At 38.7% G+C, this 12,330-nt stretch overlaps 1 protein-coding gene and 1 non-coding gene across 2 annotated transcripts; both read left to right on the forward strand.

The window, feature by feature from the left end:
- Positions 1-3,196: 3,196 nt before the first annotated feature.
- Positions 3,197-3,300, forward strand: LOC112719520 (small nucleolar RNA R71). Its single transcript, XR_003161818.1, has one exon. It is a non-coding gene; the product is annotated as a small nucleolar RNA R71 (small nucleolar RNA).
- Positions 3,301-7,698: 4,398 nt separating this feature from the next.
- On the forward strand, positions 7,699-11,159 carry LOC112715862 (protein LIKE COV 2). Its single transcript, XM_025767682.3, has 7 exons — positions 7,699-8,219; positions 8,796-8,848; positions 8,932-9,041; positions 9,827-9,994; positions 10,152-10,249; positions 10,586-10,712; positions 10,823-11,159. The coding sequence occupies exons 1-7, from the start codon at positions 8,100-8,102 to the stop codon at positions 10,930-10,932; spliced, it is 786 nt and encodes a 261-aa protein (XP_025623467.1). The 5' UTR covers positions 7,699-8,099; the 3' UTR covers positions 10,933-11,159.
- The last annotated feature ends 1,171 nt before the right edge of the window (positions 11,160-12,330 follow it).

A 12,330-nucleotide genomic window follows, 5' to 3' on the forward strand; every position in this document is an offset into this window, starting at 1 on the left:
AGTTTTTAGTTAAAATTCACTTTTCTGGACTTTACTATGAGTTTGTGTGTTTTTCTGTGATTTCAGGTATTTTCTGGCTGAAATTGAGGGACCTGAGCAAAAATCTGATTCAGAGACTAAAAAGGACTGCAGATGCTGTTGGATTCTGACCTCCCTGCACTCGAAGTAGATTTTCTGGAGCTACAGAAGCTCAATTGGCGCGCTCTCAACGGCGTTGGAAATTAGACATCCTGGGCTTTCCAGCAATATATGATAGTCTATACTTTGCCCAAGATTTGATGGCCCAAACCGGCGTTCAAAGTCACCCTCAGAATTCCCAGCGTTAAACGCCGGAACTGGCACAAGGATGGGAGTTAAACGCCCAAACTGGCATAAAAGCTGGCGTTTAACTCCAAGAAGAGTCTCTACACGAAAATGCTTCAATGCTCAGCCCAAGCACACACCAAGTGGGCCCAGAAGTGGATTTTTATGTCATTTACTCATCTCTGTAAACCCTAGGATACTAGTTCTCTATATATAGGACCTTTTACTATTGTATTTTCATCTTTGGACATCTAGTTCTTAGATCAGATCTTGGTTCTTCTGGTTCCCTCTCTAGGCCGAAGCCAATGATCACTTTTGTTCTTATGTATTTTCAACGGTGGAGTTTCTACACACCATAGATTAAGGTGTGGATCTCTGCTGTACCTCGAGTATTAATGCAATTACTATTGTTCTTCTATTCAATTCCGCTTGTTCTTGTTCTAAGATATCACTTGTTCTTCAACTTGATGAATGTGATGATCCGTGACACTCATCATCATTCTCACCTATGAACGTGTGCCTGACAACCACCTCCGTTCTACCTTAGATTGGGTGGATATCTCTTGGATTCTTTAACCAGAGTCTTCGTGGTATAGGCTAGAACTGATGGCGGCATTCAAGAGAATCCGGAAGGTCTAAACCTTGTCTGTGGTATTCTGAGTAGGATTCGATGATTGAATGACTGTGACGAGCTTCAAACTCCTGAGGGCGGGGCGTTAGTGACAGACGCAAAAGAATCTCTGGATTCTATTCCGGCCTGATTGAGAACCGATAGATGGATAGCCGTGCCGTGACAAGGTGCGTTGAACATTTTCACTGAGAGGATGGGAGGTAGCCACTGACAACGGTGAAACCCTTGCATACAGCTTGCCATGGAAAGGAGTAAGAAGGATTGGATGAAGACAGTAGGAAAGCAGAGAGACGGAAGGAACACAGCATCTCCATACGCTTATCTGAAATTCCCACCAATGAATTACATAAGTATCTCTATCTTTATATTTATGTTTTATTCGTATATCACCCATATCCATTTGAGTTTGCCTGACTAAGATTTACAAGGTGACCATAGCTTGCTTCATACCAACAATCTCTGTGGGATCGACCCTTACTCGCGTAAGGTTTATTACTTGGACGACCCAGTACACTTGCTGGTTAGTTGTGCGAAGTTGTGTTTATGCCATGGTATTGAACACCAAGTTTTTGGATTCATTATCGGGGATTATTTGATATGTGAAAAGTGTTGATCACAATTTCGTGCACCAGTCTTCCAAGTAGGATTGATGATGGCTTATCTGAATCATTATGGGGCATCTCCAAGATATAAAAATCAGTGGGAAATGTGAGCCCTTTAATGTTCACCAAAACATCTTCAGCAACTCCAGCAATTGTAATAATGCTTTTATCTGCTAACACAAAATGAGCTGCTGACCTTTTTAAGGGAGGGAGCCTTAAAACATCATATATAGACAAAGGCATTATACTGACACATGCTCCTAAATCACACATGCAATCATAAATTACTACACCACCAATAGTACAACTAACTATGCAAGGACCTGGATCACTACATTTTTCAGGTAATCCTCCCATTAAAGCAGATATAGAACTACCTAAAGGAATAGTTTCTAATTCAGTAATTTTATCTTTATGGATACATAAGTCTTTTAGAAACTTTGCATATTTAGGTACCTGCTGAATAACATCAAAAAGGGGAACAGTTACCTCAACCTTTTTGAATATCTCTACCATTTTAGGATCAGGTTCCAGCTGCTTCCTAGGCTTCCTTGCAAGTTGTGGAAATGGAATGGGAGTAGTGTTTTCTGTGGTGCCTGCACCCTTTTGTGCCTCTTCCTGTGGTTGAGCTATCTCTTCTTCGGCTATGTCCTGTATATCCTCTTCCTCTTCAACATCTTCGATTTCTACCACCTCTTCAGCTGAGGCGTATTCTGGTGAGCTTGGTTCCTCCTGATTCCTCTCCTGCAGTGTGGTTCCGGACCTCAGGGTGATGGCATTAATTCCTCCCTTTGGATTGGGTAATGGTTGAGAGGGGATTCCAGTGGTGCTTAAAGGTTGGTTACTGGAATTTTGTGCTGAACCAAGTTGTGTCATAAAAGCTTGTAGAGTAGAGGTGAAACCATTCAGACTGGCGTTAATACTGTTCACGATGGTATTTTCCATGGCCAGTTGTCTTTTCTCAAAAGCTTGTAATAATTCTTCATTAGAAGATACAGAAGAATGAGTAAATTGAGAGGTTTGCTGCTGATTGTTCGGTGGTCCTTGGTTTTGCCTCAGGTTAGGTACTCGGTATGGTTGATTTTGCTGCCTGTTGTTGTAATTATTCCACCTCTGATTTCCCTGATTATCTCTGCCTCCCCTATTATTGTTATCCCTCCAATTCTGGTTTGAATTGTCCTGCCATCCATGGTTATTATTTCCACTTTGATTGTACCCTTGGTTGAGGCGGTCATAGAAGTTGTGAGTGGATGCCATCATGTTGTCTTCTTGTTAGAGCTGCGGGTATTCATCAGTGTAATGGCTGTAATCAGCACAAATTTCGCAAATTCTTTGTTGAACTAGTTGTTAGTTTTGCTGCGGTTGAGTTTGCTGAGCTTGTTGATTTAACTGTATTTGCTTCAGCAGGTTGGTCATTTCACAGATGCTTCGATTTAGAGCAGCAGTCTCTATGCCAGAAGATACTTTTGCAACGGCCCTTGAACGGCCTTGCTTCTGTCTGTGGTTCCGAGTAGATTCAGCTAAATCACTGATCAATTGCCAAGCTTCATCAGTGGTCTTGTACTTCTTCATAGACCCATTGCTGGCACTTTCTAATGTGGTCTTATCTTGGGGTCTCATACCTTGTGTGACATAGCTGAGTAGCACGATCTTGTCGATCATGTGGTGGGGGCATGCTTCCAGAAGATTATTGAAGCGCTCCCAGTATTCAAAGAGAGTTTCATTGTCATCCTGAACAATTGTAGAGATATCCTTCCTCAGTTTATCAGTAACTTCAGATGGGAAGAATTTCTCCAGGAACTCCTTTCTGAGTGTATCCCAGTTGGATACGTTTGCTAGAGGTTGAGTGTAGTACCACTCTCTTGCTTTTCCCTCAAGAGAGAACGGAAAAGCTTTCAGCAAAATTGAAGTTTCATCAGCGCCATCACGCCTGACAGTAGAACAGGCTGCCTGGAAATCTCTCAAGTGCTTGATAGGCTCTTGAGCAGGTAGGTCATGAAACTTCGGCATCAAATTTAGCAGTGCGGTCTTTATTTCAAAATCCATAGCTACCGCTGGATGATGCGCTTGAAACGGTTGCAGTGTAAAATCAGGAGCTCCTTCCTCCTGAATGGTAATTCTTCTAGCTGCCATGTTTTCTGCACATAAAACAACCGAATCAGTAGAATGGGGGCTGGTTTCTTCCTCAGATTCACTTTCAGATCCACCCTCAGAGCGGACTAACCTACGTTGTTCTCGCCTTATTCGTGAAATTGTTCTTTCAATTTCAGGATCGAATATTAGCAAGCGCGGATCAGGAAGTGAACGTGTCATTTGACAGAAGAAACACGCAGCTCATAGTAGCAAAATTAAAGAAAATGCAAATAAATAAATTCTAATTAATAAAATAAGCACTCTATTTCAACTCCCCGGCAACGGCGCCAAAAATTGATGGAGTGCAGAAGCTGGTGAATTAAAAATTTATTAAAATGGTTACGTTGCAAGTATAGTTCTTAACTCACCGAAAATCTGCCTATCAATTTAGAATTATGTCACTGAAAGTTTAAATTAAAATTACTGGGAGTTTTAAGTCCCAGGTCGTCTCCCAACGAGTTGCAGAAAAATGTGCTGTTTTATTAATCAGATATTCCAAAAAGAGTTGAGCTAAGTAAATTGGGATTTAAATTGAGGAATTTTAAATAATAAAAATAAGAGGCCTTGACTGGGAATTGATTGGTTAGAATTTCTATCATTGATGGTGTGATTGTAAGATTAATTTATAATTAATAGTCGTTCTGTTTGGTTATCCCTTACTAGGTAAGAGAAAGTCAAACAAGTAGAAATGCCAGATCTGTTCACAAGTTGCAACCCACTTAGTTCAAAGGGATTGGCGTCGGTGACAAGATAGCAATCCAACATTTAACCCAATTACAAATTTTTCTTTCAATCCTTCCAACTCAAGAGTTCCTTTTAATCAACTCCCCATCAAGTAATGAAACTACTCACGCATTGTAAATAAAGAATCCATGGCACATGAAAGGGAATTAAAAGAAGACATGATTATTGGAATGGAATTTAAATTAAAAAGAAATAATCCTTGCATTAATTAATCATAAAAATATCTGAATGACAAAATTGAACATAACAAAGAACATGGAAGAATAAAACCAAGTTAAGAGAACAAACTAGAGTGATGAAGTCTTGATGAGGAAAATAACCCTTCTCAATGTTCCAATGCTAAGATCAATTGAAAATTAAAATTCTTAAAACTAGAGAGAAAAAAAAACCTTAGAGAGTCAAAAACTAGATCTAAACTACTTAATGAATGTTTTTTTCTGTTGTTTCTGCATATTCTCTGACTCTGGTCTGCTGTTCCGGGCCGAAAACTGGGCCAAAATAGGGTCCAAAATCGCTGGTTTCAGATTCTGCAGTTTATGCAGATCGCGCATGTCACGCGATCGCGTCGTCCATGCGGACGCGTCGCTGGCGCTTTTCCTCTTCACGCGTTCGCGTTGTCCACGCTACCGCGTTGCTTGTGCTTTCCAATCTGCGCGGCCGCGCAAGCCATGCGGCCGCGTCACTGCGATTTGCGCTCCTTCGCGCGGTCGCGTGAGCCATGCGACCGCGTCACTTTTCGCTGGTTATCTCCTCAAACTCTTGTGTTCCTTCCATTTTTGCTAGCTTCCTCTCCAATCTCCGTCTCATTCATGCCCTATAAAGCCTGAAACGCTTGACCCACAGATTACGGCATCAAATGGAATAAAGGAGAATTAAAATTAAATAATTAAAGTCTCTGGGAAGCAATTTTCAAACATGTAATAAATTCAGGAAGGAAATCTAGATGCATGCTAAATTGATGAATAAGTGGGTAAGGATCACGACAAAACCACACAATTAAACACAATATAAACTATAAAATAGTGGTTTATCAGCGCGTTTCCTTTCCTCGGGAGTAGATGATTGTGTCGTTTCGTCTTCTCGGGATGGGCGAATCTTCCCGGGTGCTTTCCGCTTCCGTTCTGGAAGCGAAGGCGTGCCGGGGGCGACTCCGGTGGGAATCTCTCTCCCGGCTTTCAGGGGACGGGAAGTAGCTAAGATCGGTGGTTTGTCAAACATGCTCCTGATCGGCTAGTTGTCGTTCCAGGTTCTGGACCCTATGGCATTGCTCCTGCATTATTCTGGCGCTGTCACCGCCAGTTCCTCCGAAGGGTCGCGTCTCTCGCATCCTTGTGCGTGGTTCAGTGCGTTGTCGGGGGGGACCTTCGTCGCCCTCCCGGTGAAGCGACAGAGGCTGCCCCCTCTGCGCCGGCTGTTCGGCCTTGGTCTCCAAAGCCTGGCACGACGTCCATTTAGGCGATCCCCACAGACGGCGCCAATGTTCGGTTGGGCAGTTACCGGACAGTTCGGGTGGAGATTTGAGGAGGCGGAAACACTTCGCTCGTAATTGTGCTGGGATCGGATCTGCCGAGTAGCCGAGCTCTAGTTGTGGATGGTGGGGGTGTCACCTGCAAAGACACTCCGACGCTCTAGTCAATTAGTGTGCAGGCGAGAAATAGGTTAGGTGGAATGTGTGACGTACCTTGGGGGAGGGGTAGGACCCTCCCCTTATATACTATGTCAGATGTGGGTCCCATGAGGGTAGAACCCACCTTCCTCGAAGTTTCCCTGTACAGCTGTGGCGGCCAGCTGTCCCGAACGCGTGTTCGGGCCGGTTATGAGTGCGTCATCCGACCGTTTAGGTCGGGTGGTTTGTGGGTTGGGTCGGCCCAAGTTCCCTTTGGGCCAGGCCGTAACAAAATGGATGGAGGACTATTATGTCTGACAGAAAAAACGTTAGGGATTTATCTGTGTATGAATTTTTCTTGAAGACTAAAATGTCCACTTTTAAAATTCTTGAGGACTGATATGTATAATTACTTTGTCGAAAAATGAACTAGGGACTGATTTGTCTATCAGAATAAAATTTTGGTGATTGATCTGTATTAATTTTTTTTGAGAAAAGGACAAATAGGTGCTTGATCTTTTGGTCTGCAAACATTTAAGTCTTTGAAGATTTGAAAATACATTTAAATCTTTGACTTTCTCAAAATCTGGACATATCGATTTTTGGATCTAATTTGTCTCATTTTAACAACTCTCCTACGTCTACAACCATATATCAATCACATCAGTATAACGGAAGCCACATTTAATTTTTTAGTTGGGTTAAATAGATCCAAGTGAACAGAGATCGCTAGATTTTAAAAAAGTCAGAAATTTAAATGTATTTTTAAATTTTTGAAAATTTAAATATCCCTAAATCAAAAAATTAAAGACCTATTTGCTCTTTTCTTTTTTTTAGACTAAAATATCTACTTTTAAAATCCTTAAAAATTGATTTCATTAAGAATAATTCTTCACATACAAGCATTTTTTTTATACAAGTCTTTACAAGTCATTTATATTAACGCGCTTCGAACCCCTTACTGCACGTTTTCACTGCATGTTCTTCTTCTTCTTGCTGCACGCTCTTCTTCCTCTTCCTCTTCTTCTTCTTCTTCTTCTTCTTCTTCTTCTTCTTCATTTCTTGCCTTCTCTTTCTCCTTCTTCATTTATGTGCTTTTCTCTTTGTTTTCTTTCTTCGTTATTCTCGATTTCCATTGTTTTTTGACATCAAGCTCTGAAATCATTTTTTTGAAGAAGAAGCAGCAGAAGATGAGGAGGAGAAAGAGAAAGAGTTCTGAATTATGCATAAGGTGTACTTCAACGAATTTTGGGTGTATTTCTTAAATCATTTGGGTGTAGTTTTGTAATCCTTTGGGTGTATTTCTGTAATTCTTTGGGTGTATTTCTATAATCGTTTGGGTGAATTCCTATAACCGTTTGGGTGTATTTCTGTAATCTTTTAGGTGTATTTCTGTAATTGTTTGGGTATATTTCTGTAATCATTTGGGTGTATTTCTGAAGTTCCATTATCTTTAAATTTGGCAAGAAACTCGTTTTCATGGAGGAAGAAGAAGAGTAGTCGTTCATAATGCATGGTGAGTAGTATGCTTTGGAAACAAGAAGTGGTTGAATAACGTGCATTTATTTACTCTTAAATGTGGGAGTGTAATGCGTATGTTTTGTTGGACTTGTGCCAACTTATAAGACTTGTAAACCAAAAAGATTTGTATATGTAGCAAGTCTCATTAATTAATTACTCTGCATATAAACATCACTGTACTGTTTGCTCTCTTGAAAAACCAAATTAATATTTTTTTGGGGGAACGAATTAATGGGAGATCAAAATCTTAATTCACACTTTACTTGAAAAGAAAACAAAGAAACAAAGATTAATGGAGAAAAAACCCTAGAGAGAAGGGTAGGGTCACATAGTGAGGGACATACTCGAAAGCCACGTTACCATTACAGAGGCGATCCGATTTTATCTGGCGGGTGAGAGAGTGAATATTGCGTAGTATCGAAGACAGTATCATTGTTGAAATCCATCCAATCTATAGATTTATTTCTATTCCATTCCATGGATCTGTATTAGTCCTTAGTAGAAGAAGTCAAAGCAAATTGAGCTGAACTGAACTGAACTGGAGAAGAAGAAGAAGAAGATGGCGGAAGAGAAAGAATCAACTTCGATTCCTCTGAGTCAAGCAGACAATGCCTCTTCCGAAGATCCCGAAGATCCGGCAAAGTCTCCCCCCAATTCTCCTAATTCCTCCACTCGCAGGGTCAACCCTCCTTTTTCCTATTTTCTTTCCCTTAAATTATTAGACATTTTATCCAGTTAATCTGAATCGTTGACGTTTGAAATCACAGAGAATCTTGAACCTAGAATCTGATGTCTAATCGCATTTACTGTGCAAATCGATCTGTATTGTGCAGTGACGGCCAAGATCCCAAATTCGATAGGAATATAATGGGATTTCTTTATTCAAATCCCTAAAGACATTGCTCTTTGTAACTATATGCACTCTTCGTAAATAAACCAACTGGGTTCTTGAAGTTCATTCTCTAATTTGTTGCTAAGATGATGTAGCTAAAAATATTTTTATGGTTGCACTTGTGACCTGAATTGCTCCTTGATTTCTTTACCTTGGACATCCTTAAAATAATTCGTATGGAAAATAACGTAAAATCATAAAATATTGTAACATAATCCCCAATTGCCCTTTCTCCCTCTGGAAAATACTACATGATTAATGTGCATTTGTTTGATGTATACAAGTTCTCATGTTTCGAATTGTTTCAGGACATATTTTAGTTTGTTTGTATCGCCATTGACTTATTATGTGTATTTGTTTCAGGCATGTTGCTTTGTTCTCCAAAGTTGGGTATCAAAGAAATTTATGACCGGATGGTAATTAACTAATGTACTTATTGAGTTGAATAAGTGTTATTGGTATATTTGGCCTAATTATTCATTTTATCTTGGATTTGCAGTGTAGTTCTTTTCCCAGTTGCAGTTACCTTCTTTATTACATGGTGGTTCATTCAATTTGTTGATGGTTTCTTTAGCCCAATATACTCCAGGCTTGGCATTGACATATTTGGTGAGTGTTATTTTACCTTTCTCTTTACATCATTTTATTAATTATACATGTATTTTTTACTTGGTACTGAGTGATTACGGATGGGGGGGAATTTTTGTGTTCTAGATTTCATATCTCTAAATTCATAAAAAGGCAAATGAAAATAGTTCAATAAGGGTGTGTTTGTGAATTTTTCCTTTGGAGATGAAGGAATTAAAGTTTCTTAACAGTTGACAGTGATTCTGATAGAGGATTCTATTGGGTTTATTGGCTCTGTGGTTTATTCTAATGGAGGAATTAGTTTTTGGAACAATTTGTACTCTTTTCATTCCTTAACAGGTCTTGAGGAAGTATATCATTACCTATGAAATGCCTTTAAGTGTAAAAAATGGGAAAAGGATATACAGATTGGCATAACTCTTGAAAAGCAATTCATTTTACAGTCATTATTTCTCAGTTGGTGTTTTTGGCCAAGGCTGTTTTAATAGAATTCCATTTTTGATACACTGAGAAATATGGAGTATTGCTACATTCATAACTTTACTTCTGTTCCATTTATCCTATTCTTCCCTTGTTCCTGAGGAAATATTACTGTCTGGTTTTCCTCCTACTAAATTCGGACCCTGCATATAGTTGCAGAAAGCCTGAAACCACATGTGTACCCCCCCCCCCCCCTTCTCTCCTCCTCCTCCTCTCTCTCTGGTTTTAAATTTCTTCACATTTGATCTGGCCTTTGTCATTTTGACTTTACTTGTATATTCCCAATGCAGCGTAGTAAAGTTTGAAACTCTTGTTTTGTGGTGCAGGACTTGGTTTTATTACATCTTTGGTTTTTGTATTTCTTATTGGTGTTTTTGTTTCATCATGGATGGGTGCCACCGTTTTCTGGCTTGGAGAATGGTTCATAAAGCGAATGCCCCTTGTTAGGCATATATACTCTGCGTCCAAGCAGATTAGTGCTGCAATATCTCCAGGTATATACACAAGCACGTCTATCTTTGCTCGATAACACAGTTACTTATCTCCAGCTCGCATCCATATGAGCTATAGATTGACCATTTTCATATAACGATGACATCATGACAAGGATGCAACCAAGCTCATATATTTCCCCCTTTATCTTCTTCACAGATCAAAATACCACAGCCTTTAAGGAAGTTGCAATTATCCGTCACCCACGTGTTGGTGAATATGCTTTTGGCTTTATTACATCTACTGTTACTCTACAGGTACTGATAATCTGATATCATTTCACCAGTTCTATCATTGATAAATATTTGACTTGTATATCATGATGTGATCCATCTTTGCAAGTGAGAGGAATTCGCCTCATTAGTTTGCAGCAGTTGGATATGTTGCTAATGGAATCTACTAATGGCCTATAGAGATCGACATATGTATATGCTGAATACCTATGAGTTTATAGTGTCTATGGGTCTTGCATTTACCTCGTTTTCATCCTTTATGATGTGTGTATCCTCTGATGAATCATATTACTTTATCTTCTACTAATTCTAAATTTTTGTTTTCTTTATTTACCGTTTGATGTTTCCTCTCCATCCCAGAAAGAAAATGAAGACGAAGAGCTCTGCAGTGTTTTTGTCCCTACAAACCATTTATATATTGGGGATATATTTTTGGTTAACTCCAAAGAAATTATAAGACCAAATCTTTCTATTCGAGAAGGCATAGGTAGGTTCTCTTTTCCTTAATTACCTTTTTCTTATCAATGTCCCTTGTATGATCTTAATATGTCATGAATAGTTCGTGTAAGTGACATTATTGCATTAATGGTTATGCAGAAATAATTGTTTCTGGGGGAATGACAATGCCACAGTTGATATCTCCATTAGAAAGAGCACCTAGACAGAGTGAGAGAATCCCGTTGAACCGAATTGCATCAAGGGCATAGAGCTATGGATGTCTCGTGTGGCCATGCATGCAAGCAAAGAAATTCTGATAGTCTGAGCTCTATTATTATTAACCTGCATGTGATGAAATTTGTATACTAAGGTTGTTGTTTATCATTAGTTAAAAAGAGTGTTAAATACCTTGTAATAATGTAATTATTATTGTTATGATTATAATTCAAATATTCGCCCGGGAGTCTGATCTATGTGATGAATGCATGTTTAAAAATCACGATGGCACATGAGCACGTCTTATTTGCACACTAAAATTGGTTATTAATATATTTGTTTTTTGTGTTTTGTTTTTGGTATAGTTAAATTACACAACTGATCTCTATATTTTTATTAAAATTGCAAATTGATTTCTGTACTTTAAAAGTTTGTAATTGAGTCTCTAGACAATTAAATTTTGTAATTTAGTTTTCATTGTTCAAACAACGTTTAATTTAATAGAATATTTATCAGTATATTTACTACTTTAAATATGTGAGTTGTATGTGTTTGATAGTAAGAACTAATTTGCAATTTTAGTGAAAGTATAGAGACCAACGATATAATTTAACAATTTAAAAATGATCAAAAACTTCTTAAGGTATTTGAACCTATTCTATCCTTCTCTAACCCCCTCACTCACTTTTTGCACTTTCCAAAACAGCACCCCACCCAACGATGTTTGTCTTTCATCTCTGTGCACTGCATCTGTGCTCACAAGTCTTGTCTCGCCTCCTTTTTCCGTCTCGCCTCTCTCATCTGGTAGGGCTCGCGATGCTGCTACTCCCCTTCGCTAGTCTCTGCATTGCCGTGCTTTATCTCCCTCTTCTCCTTTTACGTTCTACTTTTATATTATCAAGAATTTTTTTAAAACTTTTTTAGCTATTTAATTATTGGATTATAATATATTAATTTGTTGCTGTTTTTATATGATTGTGGTAAATTGATCTACTATTTTTATGTTGATTTGTGGAGGAAATGTAAGAAGGGATGGAAAGAGAAGGGATAATGGAAGAAGGGGACATGGGCGGACTTTGGCGGTGGTGGCTCAAGGTGGTAATGGAAGAAGAAGAATAAAACTATTGAAGAGAAGAGGAGGAAGAAAAGGGAGAAGAGGAAGAGGACATTATGGTAAATGTGCGTTTTTTTTACGGTAAACCTCATTGAAGACCTAATTACAAAATTATATTTTGTATATGGACATAATTATAAACTTTAAAGTGTATGGACCAATTCACAATTTCAGTGAAAGTATAGGGACTAATTGTGTAATTTAACCTAATTTTAAATAAAAAAATTAGGCTGTGTTTGGTTCTGAGAACAGGACAAGACAAGAAAGACACTGAGAATAAAACATAAAAAAACAAAGACACAAAAATTAATATTCTATTATTTTGTTTGGTGATAAA

Source organism: Arachis hypogaea, chromosome 10 (assembly GCF_003086295.3).
Source record: "Arachis hypogaea cultivar Tifrunner chromosome 10, arahy.Tifrunner.gnm2.J5K5, whole genome shotgun sequence".
Taxonomy (NCBI): domain Eukaryota; kingdom Viridiplantae; phylum Streptophyta; class Magnoliopsida; order Fabales; family Fabaceae; genus Arachis; species Arachis hypogaea.